Source organism: Lampetra planeri, chromosome 25 (genome assembly GCF_965212315.1).
Source record: "Lampetra planeri chromosome 25, kcLamPlan1.2.h2, whole genome shotgun sequence".
Lineage (NCBI taxonomy): Eukaryota > Metazoa > Chordata > Hyperoartia > Petromyzontiformes > Petromyzontidae > Lampetra > Lampetra planeri.
The window spans coordinates 532,161-545,068 of record NC_136131.1 but is presented as its reverse complement, the minus strand read 5'-3'; the positions used below and the strand labels follow the sequence as shown (position 1 = coordinate 545,068).

Below are 12,908 nucleotides of genomic sequence, written 5' to 3'. Positions count from 1 at the left end.
AAGGCCATAAAGAAGGCTGCTGTCTCTGGTGTGTAGGCCAATCCGTTTAAAAGGCAATGTATATCTTATCAGAGCAGGTTTGTTTGCATGTTTTGTCACAAGTATGTGTGCTTAATGCAAACTTGATGCCTTGATTAAGTTTTTTATTTGGTGTTTGAGCATCTCCATACCTCTTCTTGGTTCTTTCGGTAAAGTCACGTTGAAGGGAAGTAATAAAATAATAAAAATAAAACATAATAAAATAAAATAATAAAATAATAAAAATAAAACATAATAAAATAAAATAAATTTTTATTTTATTATGTTTTATTTTTATTATTTTATTTCTTCCCTTCTACGTGACTTTACCGAAAGAACCAAGAAGATGAATCCCTGCAGTCACGAAAGCTTTAAATCGAAATCTCCATACCTGTTTTATTGCCAGAAATGGTAAAACCTATTCTTATTTTTAATCATTTTGGATACTGGCAAAAGGTCCCATAGAGGCATATTCTACTTACGTGATTTGACCCAAAAATCAATCACCTGGAGCCTGCGTGTTGTATGTACGTTGAACTTATAGCCAGGCGTGCTAATCGGAGGTGCGAGGTGTTAAATAGTGGAACTTGGTTTTTATATTTTCTTAGCCATACTGTTGGTAGCAGTGCATCCTCGAGGAGGTCATGGGCCTCCTCGAGGCCGACTCAGCCTCAAACGAGTAACTGGCACGGTGTGTAAACATCACCACTGGGGAGACAAAGGGGGCCGGACGTGGTGTTGGCTACCCACCACCTCGTGTACCGTGCCGGCCCTCATATATTTTCGCTAACAGCACTTGCCCCAACAGTCTGTTCAGCTTCTTGGTTCTTTCAGTAAAGTCACGTAGAAGGGAAGTAATAAAATAATAAAAATAAAACATAATAAAATTCTCACGACGTTTCGGCCACAACGCAAGCTGTCGTCCTCAGGTGAAGAACAGGTCTGTCGGAAAGACAGACCTGTTCATTCAGACGCTGTCTTTTCGACAGACCTGTTCTTCACCTGAGGACGGCTGCTTGCGTTGTGGCCGAAACGTCGTGAGAATTGTATTTTATTATGTTTTATTTTTATTATTTTATTACTTCCCTTCTACATGACGTTACCAAACGAACCAAGAAGATGAGGTCAAGGTGTTTATTTTGTTCTTGTTTTGTCTGTTCAGGTTACACGGGGGGGGGGGGGTGTCTTTGTGTTTGCGTGTGTGTATGCATTTGGGAAGTGGTGATACAGTAGCTGGAACTCGGCCTTAATCCGAGAATATACCTGGTGCAGTTCTTATTTATCGTGCTGGTGCAGCACTATATATAGTAGAAGCCCTTTTAACGACGGTAATTGGTGAAGTGATTTGGTCGTTAAGCCAGTGTAGTGAGTTCAACTGAGTCACAGACGTACTCTTTGGAGGCAACACATTTATTAATACCAACACAAAGGGGTAACTGCCTCTTAACCAGATAACAAGCTATGGTGCTGGACCACCAGGCTAACTAGACTAATTACACCATGACTAGCTACAACAGACCGGACCACAGCTCGGGTCCAGGTCCACGTGTTGGAGAGTTTGTAGGATGTAGAACGGAGAACGTAGGTTTCTTCAGGATGAACAACAGCAGCCGGTCCCTCTTGGGGACCCGGCTTATATCCTCTGTGGCGTGGCTGGCTCCGCTCTTAGCCACGACCACCTTCTAGAATCCTCGAGCAGGATCTCAACCCTGACATGTGACTACCCCTAGCCCCCACCTTGGGGGCCCTGTGTAGTCTATACCGGTCACGTGTCCTTCGGGGTCAATCAGAGTACCATGGCCCTTAGTAACCCCATGTCCGACACTCTCACACCCTATCCTGCAGGGGTCGGCACTGCACGCAGAGCGTGGTGCCATCCAGCACTGCCAGTCAGTGCTCTCCGAGCCCCTCTAGGGCCAGTACTGCACCCACATATATGTGGTGCCCGCGACGTCAATGCATCGCACGCCGTGCCTCTCTTGGGCCGGCATTACACAGTGACATCCGCGATGTCACTACACCAGAATAGGCAATACACGTTAAAGGCTTAATTCGTTCTGATACCATTGAAAGTTACTCATTTTCACCCAAAATACGTACTTTATAATATTTAAACAACGGATATTAATGCATAAAGATACTAACATTATGAAGACACAATATTAGAAGAAACATAGTTAATCAATGCATTTGTAGTGGTTTCCACGGAGGCACACACTTGAACTTCAAGGCAACACGTTTATTACTACACCCCAACAGGGTACTACTTAACACATACTGGATAACGACATAGGTGGTAACTACCACGGTTAATGCAAACCCCAACGGAATAACTAATCATCTGAGTCAGGTCAGTAACGTACTGCATGACTCACGATGCCGAACGTGACGACCGAAGAGCGAGGAGACGTAACACCGCGGGTTGCTTCCTGAAGACAGCCCGGATTGGCACTCAGGAATTCCCTTTTATGCCCTGAGCGCGGCCTGGCTCCACCCTCGGCTACGCCCCCTTCTAGATCCTACGAGAAGGTTCTGGGCCTTGTGTCATGTGTCCCTCTCACCACCCCTTGCCCCCCCTTGCTACCCTCTCCTGGTCACGTGCCCTCTTGGGTTCACCCAGACTGTCATGTCCTGAAGTGCCCTCTCTCTGGCCGTCACCAGAAGCATGCCCCCTAGGGCCCCTTCTATGCCATACACACTGGTGCCAGAGAGAGACGCTAACATGCACCAGTACCACTCTTACTCTTTGGTACTTTCGGTAAAGTCACGTAGATAGAAAATAAATTAAATAATAGAATACGACGTTTCGATTGCAACACAAGCAATTGTCATGTAATAATGAATGAGAAAACAAACCTAGTAATCTTGGAAATATAATGCAATACAACACAGAGTCTGCTAACACAACAGTCAACACCCTACATGGTTGAGTACGTTCTTCCAAAGATTGCTAAATCTGAGAGAGAGACAAAACACAGACACGGAGACACATAGACAGACACACAAGTAGAGAGACGCACAGACACACAGAGAGAGACACACATAGACACATAGAAACAACGCCTTTGTATCGAGGCCTTAAATAGAGAGGGGGGGGGGGCAGAGAGGCCCGTCGTTAAGCGATTAGTCGTGAACAGGGGTGGTCGTTAAGAGAGGTTATACTCTACACTAATATACCCGACACTATATACTACACTATACACGACACTACTATATTCTAAACTATACACAACACATTGGGATCTATGGAGGCCCGTTGTTAAGTGATCAGTCTTAACAGGGGTGGTCGTTAAGAAGGGTTCTACTCTACCTAGTGCAGCACTTATCTACAGTGCTGGTGCAGCACTTTTTTTAAATGCAGACAAGTATGTGGGGCCGTAATAGGCACTCTCTAACAACACTCGCCCTCACGGTCTATGAAGCTACAATGCGTGCGATATGTGTGTTGGTGTGCATGCGTAGGTCTTGATTGAAGAGTACAAGCGACTCAAACAAGGGCTCAGGTTCATGCCTCCGTCACACACCGTGCAGGCACAGGTGACGGATCCTGCACGCACGGTACAGTATGGGCACCACATTCTGTCTCCACATTGTCACCGCATTCTGTCGTCATCATCCGGTTCGCAATTGAAACGTTGAGAGTTCACATCCTGGTTGGGGGTGGGGGGGAGTTGATTCAGTCCATCATCCTTCCGCGGTCGAAAAATCGACTGGCACCTCCGATTAGCACTTAGTTACGTAGACTCATCCCCACCATACAAATGTGGAATTTCCACCACTGGCTCTATAGGGCTGTAAATGGGAGATTACAATTGGATGCTTCAATGCTGCTCGTTTGAGAGCAGCAGGGAATGTCTTTGACTCTTTGTTTTGTTCCATTCTAAATCTGAGTCTCCGCTTCTTGCACAGAGCAATGGATTTACCCTCGCATAAAGTTCTGCTCTCAATATCTGTCACATGAAGCCACGATTGTTGTTGTAACGTGCGGCTGCTCTGCCATCCCATTCCACAGCTCAAGGACAGCCTGCCCGCTCGCTTTGCAGTTGTCAAACAGTCCGAGGTGCGAACAAGCTGGGGAGGGGGGGGATGTTGCGTATCACGATTCCACGCTTGAGGCATTTTCTTTCTGTGCACACATTGAGGAAAATGATTTGCCAACTTGTGGCCAGATAGCTGCTTGCAAGAGAAAGACACGGAGACGTGGGCAGTCGCACGACACTCCGCGTTATGACTGAGGGAATGGACGCTGAGCTGAGCCAGTCGTAGTGTTTACAGTGGTACCAAGGTGGCTACCTCGCCTGGTACACAGGAGGTCGTGGGGTTCCCGACCCTGACGCCATGTTTGGCGTAAAAATAAATCCGAAACCGTGATGACTATCCAAAGAGCCTGATTCGCACACATACCCACAAACGCAGACTACACCCACTGTACAGGCCTTTATTTTCACGTTAACTCTCCTACTGCCCTATTGCAGTAGGTGTCATTACACAGTCACATTCGTCCTGCTGCTCGACCTGTGGTGAGATGTTAACTCCCTCGCCTGGTATGCAGGAGGTCGTGGGTTCGATCCCGAGCCTGACGATGCCTGTTGTATATTTGCAGTTTGCATGTACTCCCCGTCGTCTTGTGGAGTTTTCTCCAGGTCCTGCGGTTTTCCCCACCACATTTAGAAACAATATCACGCGTTTAGAGTATTTGGCTGCTATACATTTATACGTGGTGATGATGATAAGCCACTTCGTTGAGCAATAATTGTGATAGCCAGGTCGCTTCTGAAAACGAGCTTAGTGGGGATTTACCTGGTAATATAAAAAAAAAATTGTTTAGGTTATCTTGGAGAGAGGGAGAGAGCGGAGGTCCTTTAGCCCAGGATGCTAAATTTCTCAGTGTTTTCAACTCCTCGTATCACTGAGTGGCGGCTCTCACCCCAACACAGTTACTCCTGGAGCCTGGCTTGAGAATCAATCAGCCGTGGTGACGAACACCCGCCCACCATACCCTGTTTGCCGGTGAGATAGACGCGTCCCCCCACCTGCGTTTGTTTGGCTAGCGGCAGTTTCTCATGGTGACGGCGGCGATTGTGTTTCAGATGGATCGCGATCGCGAGGGCGAGAGCAACAACGCCCAACCAGAGGACGGTGTGAGTGCACACTTCACACGTGAAGGCTGTCAACTCTACACTGCTTAATTTCAACTCTCCTCTCCCGTCTCGACCCCACGTATGTCGTTAGCGTGATTACGAGTGCTTGCATTAATCGGTCGTTTCATCCCATTCCGCCTTCACAGGGAAACAATGACAACGATGATGATGACGACGATGATGGCAACGACGACCTGGAGGCAAGGCCATACGTGGTCCGCACGTGATGTGCACGCCACCACCGTGGACAAGGAGACGTCACCTGACCCGATGTCATCCCCCACCCCCGTCCCATCTGTGGATCCCATGGGCGGTGGAAGAGGCATCGGCTTGGCGCGTCAGGCGTGCGACGGGTAGTTACACGCGGGGGTGCGGCTCGGTAATCGGGCCTAAGAGTAAACAGTGGTCGGCTAGACGCGGGACCAGGTGCATGCCAGATCGGACGATTGCAGGAGGGCAGGTCTATGTGTTTGTCTTGCCTCACGGCAGATGTGGAGCGTACATTCACAGGAAGTTCCTGTTTTTTTATGCTAATTTTGGTCACGTGACCAGGAAGTGACGATGTTAGATTTTCAGTGAACCACGCGGGCTTCTGCCATCTTACTGATAATTCAAGATGGCGGCACGCATCGCATCTCGGTGAGACCACAGCCGCACTTGTCCATTGTGGGAGCTTAAGAAGCATTGTCTGTAAGTTGTTTATATTCCTATAATATTGGCAATGCTGTTGTAATGTTGGAATGACCGTTATAGTGATGTAAATGCCTTTATGGTGCCGTTAAGTTGTTGTAGTAAATACGAGGCCTAGTTAGTAACGAAGCCTGCGACTTTCCTTATTGTAGATGTTACTTGTGATTTAGTAGGTCGAGTCAGACTTGTGCCTATGTTGCGATCCTGAGAGTAAAGATGACGAAGTATCTCATCCACAGTTTAGTGTTATGTGTAATGCTGTACATTTGGGGTGCAGTGGAATGAATACACGATGTGCCTGTATGCAACGCACCGGCTTGTGCTCTTGTCTAGCTGTTCAGTGGTAATGTAGGGGCCTGGTCCGTCCAGGATCCATTGTTATCTAAGACAATGTTCTGATGCTGTGGTGTTCATTGTGTTGGTGTTTCCGGATTATAACAGATGCTGTATCTGTATTTTCTCACCAGTTTTACCTTGTTACAATCAATAAATGACGATTGGAGTTGGACGTTCATCCTGGCTCCGAGGGTTTATTGAACGCAAGGTTATCTACTCGACTAGCGGTGCAACGCAGCGCACAGCGAGGCCGAGATAGTGTTGCTTTAGATGACGTTGGCTAAACTCACAGCTGCATCGTCTCTCGTTTTATGGCAAGGGGGAAGATATGTTAAGGTCAAGGGCCGATCCGAAATTCGAGAGTTTTGGATTGTGTGTGGGGCCATGTCGAGTTACCACCCTGTGCGTAAAATAAATCAAGTCCGTGACGTCATGTTTTGAGCCGACTATCCCTGTTTTAGAGAGTTTCTTCGTCTTAGAAAGTAGACAATGGGGTTGGGTTACCAGTGTCAGACGGTGGACTTAGCGGAGGTCGGTGATGGAAATTGTATCGAAAGTCGACCATTTGCCACGTACGTTGGAGAACGGTGACATCCATTGGGAATTCCCAAGCATGAGATAACTGAGTTGGGCCTGTGGATGGCAGGCAGGGTTATTGATTAACTGGACTTGTACACCAGTCACGTGGTTAATGGCGACTCGGTTGAGGATTGCTGTGTGACACACGTGCTGTTGAATTTTACAGGTAAAGGACCCAAATGTTGTTTTTGATCGTTATAAAAATGTTCTAGACTTGTTCTAGACTTCAAGCTTGTCTTTGAATTGTTAGTTTGTGATATATTCAATAGGAGGGTTTTTAGCACTGTGCACTGTAAAGGATGACGTACTGTAGTTAATACTTGTAATTATCTAACCCTAATACTGTTTATTCTATAACCATGCCCATGCACCAGAGGATGACTACTTGCAATGCTATTGAGAATATAACATGTGTAGTGACATCGCGGATGTCACTGTGTGGTGCCAGCCCTAGAGGGGCACGGCGTGCGATGTACTCACATCGCGGAGATCATGTATGTAGCCACATTGTGAATGTCATTGTGTAATGCTGGCTCTCGCGGGGCACGGCGTGCTATCGCACGATACATTGTCATCGCGGACACCCCGTAGGTGGGTGCAGTACCAGCCCTAGAGGGGGCTCGGTGAGTGCTGGGATAGCGCAGTGGCACCACGCGTGGCACGTAGTGCTGACTCCTACAGGAGGGAGTGTGAGAGTGTCAGCCATGGGATGAGGTTACCCTAGGCCAGGGGTCGGCAACCTACGGCTCCGGAGCCGCATGCGGCTCTTTACGGGCTGCTTCTTGACGATATGTACGTATGTACAGTATGTACATAGATGCATTGCGGCTCTTGAAATACTGAATTTTGTACCGAATTGGAAAGAAATGGCTCTTCTTGTTATTTTGGTTGCCGACCCCTGCCCTAGGCCATGGCACTCTGGTTGATCCTGGAAGGCACGTGACCAGTAAGATCTACACAAGGGCCCCAGGTGGGGGCTTGGGGATGGTCACGTGTCAGGGTGAGATCCTATGGGAAGGGTCGAGAAACGACGAGGTTTCACGAAGGTGGTCGTGGCCAAGGGCGGGGCCAGCCACGACCCAGCAGCATATAAACCGGGTCCGCACAGGGACCGAGGTTCAGCGTTGCTGTCGTCATCTGAACATCTACGATCTACGATTCTACGTCCAAGAAGAAGTCACCAACACGTGGACGAGGACCCCAGCTAGGGTCCTGTCCATCGTAGCTACTCCTAGTAACTAGCGTAGTTAGCCTGGTGGTCCACCACCATAGGTTATCTGGTAAAGCGGCAGTAACTCCTTTGTGTTATGTGTAGTGTTCAACACGGAGGCAGACACTCTGGACTCGGAGGCAACACTTTTATTTAACAACTTCCCTAGCAGGTAACACTGAACGTAACTCGGGTTTTATATTAGGTGATGTGGCTAACTATGCGAGTAGCGAGTTAACTCTAGACGAAGACCCAGAGACGACGAGATGCGGGACCCAGGCTTAATTCCACCGACGTGCCAAGAACACTCTCGCGACTGCCATTTTATGCTCCTGAGGGTGGCCTCGCTCCGCCTTTGGTCACGTCCCCTTCAAGACCTTTCTCGAAGGATCCCGACCGAGCATCACGTGCCCCACTCAGGCGACCACGTCCTCCCTTGCCCTATCTTAGGCCATCACCAGGACTATGCCCCCTAGGGCTGGCTGACATGCCGTACTTACTCTGGTGCTAGAGGCACCAGATGCACAGTTGCACTACTGTAACAGAAGCTGGCGTGAACACCATAGTGACACAATTTACGTCACTACATATGTGTTGGTGTTAATAAATATGTGTTGCCTCCAAGAAGTGCATCTGCGACTCAGTTGAATCCACTACACATGTAAAGTAGTAAGTTGTACAATGGTGACAAGTACAGTACCTATACTGTACACATACAGTACAGATAATGGGTGTAAGATACCGATATAAGTGGATGGTATAGATCAGGGGTCGGCAACCTACGGCTCCGGAGCCGCATGCGGCTCTTTACGGGCTGCTTCTTGACGATATGTACGTATGTACATAGATGCATTGCGGCTCTTGAAATACTAAATTTTGTACCGAATTGGAAAGAAATGGCTCTTCTTGTTATTTTGGTTGCCGACCCCTGGTATAGATAGACATACAGCTTAGAATTAAAGTAATATTTAAATAGTGAAGTGCAAAGGTTGCTGTCAAAGACAAAGATGGTTTATCAGTAGTAGCACTGGGTTTAAGCGAAACTGTTATTGATTAACGAGACTTGTACACCAGTCATGTGGTTAATGGCGACTCGGTAAAAACCAGTCTCATCAAGTTTCTGGTGGAAGAGTGGAAACTCCCACGATACAGAGAGATGCTGCATGGCAAGGTGTTGTACATGACCTGTGAGGAAACCTGCTACAAGTTGACAGAAGATGTGTGAGGAAGTAGCAGAGCTGCATTCCACGTATGAAGAAGCTGACACCCGTCTGCTCCTGCATGCATTGCATGTAGCAAATGTGGGCTCAAAGGCAGTTATCATCACAGCTGAGGACACTGATGTCATGGTGATTTGTCTTGGCTTCCAGAAGGACATCACCTGTCCCATCTACCAGAAGTGTGGGATACAGAACCGCACATGGTTTGTCGATATCAGCAAACTGGCAAGGTCATTTGGAGACAGCATCTGTGACAGCCTAATTGGCTTACACGCCTTTACAGGCTGCGACACTGTCAGTGCATTCGCCGGTCGAGGGAAGCTGAATGCCCTGAAGATGGTGAGAAAGGACACTTCCTGCCAAGAGACTTTTAGTCGACTGGTGCAGTCATGGAATGTGAGTGATGAGCTGTTACAGAAAATTGAGCAGTTCACCTGTCGCATGTATGTTGCTGATAGCAGCACCAGTGAGGTGAACGAACTGTGCTACCAGCTCTTCTGCACCACAAGGGGAGAAGTCGAGTCCAGCCAGCTGCCACCATGTAGACACTGTCTCTTCACGCATGTGCAACGAGCCAACTATCGGGCAGCAATCTGGAAGTGCTGTCTGCAGGCTAACCCTGTGGTGCCAAGCCCTACTGAGTATGGATGGACAGACGATGATGGCAAGCTGGCCATTTACTGGATGTGCTCCCCACCCGCACCAGATGTGGTCTTGGAACTGCTAGCATGCAAGTGTGTGTGTTCATGCAAAATGCCAAGCTGCACGTGCCTGTCAAAGGGACTGACATGCACACACATGTGCAGGTTACAGACCTGCAGTAACCAAAAACTGCAGGATGATCCAGAACCTGACTTTGAACTCGGGAAGTCAGATGACGAGATAGACGAGCAGTTTGATGAGACACAGGGTGGTGATTCTGATGGTATTACTGTGGTAGTAGTAGTAGTATACATTGATGCACAGTGTGGTGATTCTGGACTTGGTTAGCCTTGTTATCACCATCTAAGTACACACAGAGCTTGATCACAATAATGGAACCTTATTCACATATACCCATCACTAACGATATATATGGGATTACATGTATCATTGACTAAGTATATGCGAATGTCAATGTTTATAATATTCAAGTAGTTCCTTACCTCACGATACTATTCCTTATTATCCTGTGTTTTCATTGTGTATTTAAACCAATAAAGACCAGTTTGTGACCCAACTGGCTTTGGTCTAGGTAATTTTCAGTAATGCCCATTTCATCATTCTGGATGCCTGTCATAGGGTATGGGTATAAAAGTCATGGTAACTACAACTAAGCTGCCACTCCGCAGAGGTTATCATATCAGAATATGTCCCGCACACGTGGAGGATTACAAAAATCATTACTAGACTTTGCCACCTCAGGTGGTACCAATAAGTGGTTGTTTGGGTCTGGGCCCAATGGACTCCGCACCCTGGAGCCGACTTGGGGACGCGGCGCTGTCGAGGCTCACGGGGAAGGGGTAGCGGTAGGGGGGGCTAATAAATTGCAGACGTTGAGGACAGGCAATGCAAAGACTGAGATTCTTCACGTGTGGTGTTACATTTGATGTTTACTCTGTTTAAAAATGATAATTTCTCACTTGCATTTTTTTTTTAAGTGGAACATTTTGGGGCTGAAACGTAACTTGGCGTTTAACGTGGGAGGGAGTCAATGGGATAACAACGCTGGTTTTACCAACTTTCGCTTCACGAGCAATTTTTAGAGGAATGCATTTTGCTCGTTAAGCGAGACACAGCCCTTTAGCGTCATCTAGGCGATGTGATAAGTATAGTGACATTCTTTAAGAAAAGTCCCTCTTGATCAAAGACCAGAAACCCATTGGACGATGTCTTCGAGTGTCCCAACCCAACCATGAAGGATTCTCTAGACCTAAATGTCAACATATCGCCAAACGCAATAATATAACATAATCTATGTAATGCTGCTAAGTCATTTTACCACGGTGGCGAGATGTTAACTACCCGGCCTGGTATACACGAGGTCGTGGGTTCGATCCCGACGCCTGCTGTATATTTGTAGTTTGGGTGTTTCTCTCACTGTGGTCAAAAGGAAATTTTCCCCGGGCCCTCTGGCTTTTCCCTCCACGTTTAGAATGAACGTCGCGCGTTTACAGCATTTGGCTGCTGTACATTTCTACATGATGATGATCATAGGCCACTTCTTTGAGCGATCATTTGTGATACTGTTGCTGCTACTGACATGTGTGTTACTGCAACTGCTGCTGTTACTAACGTGTGTGTTATTGTTGCTGCTGTTACTGACTTGTGTTGACGTGTGTGTTACTGCTGCTGTTACTGACGTGTGTTACTGCTGCTGTTGTTATTGCTGCTGCTGTTCGAAAGCTGCGTATGAGAGTGTTTTGATATTCACAAGGAAGGTCGCGACCTCACCACGGGGTGAGGGGCAGGAGGGAGGATGGGGCCTCTGCGGAATTGGTGTGGGTCTCCTGGCCTGCGCTGTGGCGAGCGTAGTGTATGAGTGTGTGGTGAGTGTGTGGTGAGTGTGGTGAGAGTGTGGTGGGTGAGTGTGTGGTGGATGAGTGTGGTTGGTGGGTGAGTGTGTGGTGGTTGAGTGTGTGGTGAGTGTGGTGGGTGTGTGAGTGGTGGGTGAGTGTGTGTTGTGTGTGTGGTGGGTAAGTGTGGGGTGAGTGTGTGGTGGGTGTGTGGTGAGTGTGGTGGGTGGATGAATGGTGGGTGAGTGTGTGCTGGGTGAGTGGTGGGTGTGTGGTTGGTGAGTGAGTGGTGGTTGAGTGTGTGGTGGGTGAGTGTGGGGTGAGTGTGTGGTGGGTGTGTGGTGTGTGGTGAGTGTGGTGGGTGGGTGAATGGTGGGTGAGTGTGTGCTGGGTGAGTGGTGGGTGTGTGGTTGGTGAGTGAGTGGTGGTTGAGTGTGTGGTGGGTGTGTGTTGGGTGAGTGGTGAGTGTGTGTTGGGTGAGTGGTGGGTGAGTGTGTGGTGTGTGGTGGGTGAATGTGTGTTGGGTGAGAGGTGGGTGAGTGTGTGTTGGGTGAGTGGTGGGTGAGTGAGAGGTGGGTGAGTGTGTGGTGAATGAGTGTTGGGTGAGTGGTGGGCAGGGGCGGTTTCTTCATTAGGGCGATTGGGTGACGCACCACCAATGTGTGAAAGGGACTTTTTCAATCACATTAACAATCTCATTCAACCACAGAGCTATGCTAGCCGTTACTGTGCCTCTGGATATAGTCCAATCAGCGTCATGTCACGTTCTGTGGAGTACCGCCTCTTTTTGGGCGATTTCACTCCGGCTGAGAATCGCCCCGTGTGGTCCCATATGTAATAAAGGACTCGATCCTGGTTCTGTCTCCGTCGTCCTTTATTCGGGTTCTTACACCTTTCCCGCACGGCCCTCGCTCAGAGCTCTCCCCTTGGCAGCTCCATAGCTGCTCTCGCTCCCGTAGCCTCCACACCTCTGCAGCTCCGCTGCAGATCCCCGGTGCAGTCCTCCGGCTGCCCTCACTGCAGCTCCACCGCTGCCCTCACTGCAGCTCCACCGCTGCCCGTTCCTCCGTGCTCGGTCACCGCTGGCTGGCGGTGCCGAGTCTTACCGTGTGTGGCGATCTCGCCACTCTCCAACGTTCGCCCTGCGTGGCCTCTGTGGCGATCTCGCCACTCTCCAACCTCAGCCCTGCGTGGCCTCTGTGGCGATCTCGCCACTCTC

General features: G+C 48.6%; 1 protein-coding gene across 1 annotated transcript in view; it reads left to right on the top strand.

The window, feature by feature from the left end:
- Positions 1-6,363, top strand: part of LOC144727202 (uncharacterized) — a 46,032-nt gene extending 39,669 nt beyond the window's left edge. The window contains exons 6-9 of the mRNA XM_078605859.1: positions 3,481-3,576; positions 4,031-4,078; positions 5,109-5,159; positions 5,306-6,363. Coding sequence (XP_078461985.1) covers positions 3,481-3,576; positions 4,031-4,078; positions 5,109-5,159; positions 5,306-5,386 — 276 coding nt within the window. The 3' untranslated portion in view covers positions 5,387-6,363. The remainder of the gene's footprint in view (positions 1-3,480; positions 3,577-4,030; positions 4,079-5,108; positions 5,160-5,305) is intronic.
- Positions 6,364-12,908: the final 6,545 nt, after the last annotated feature.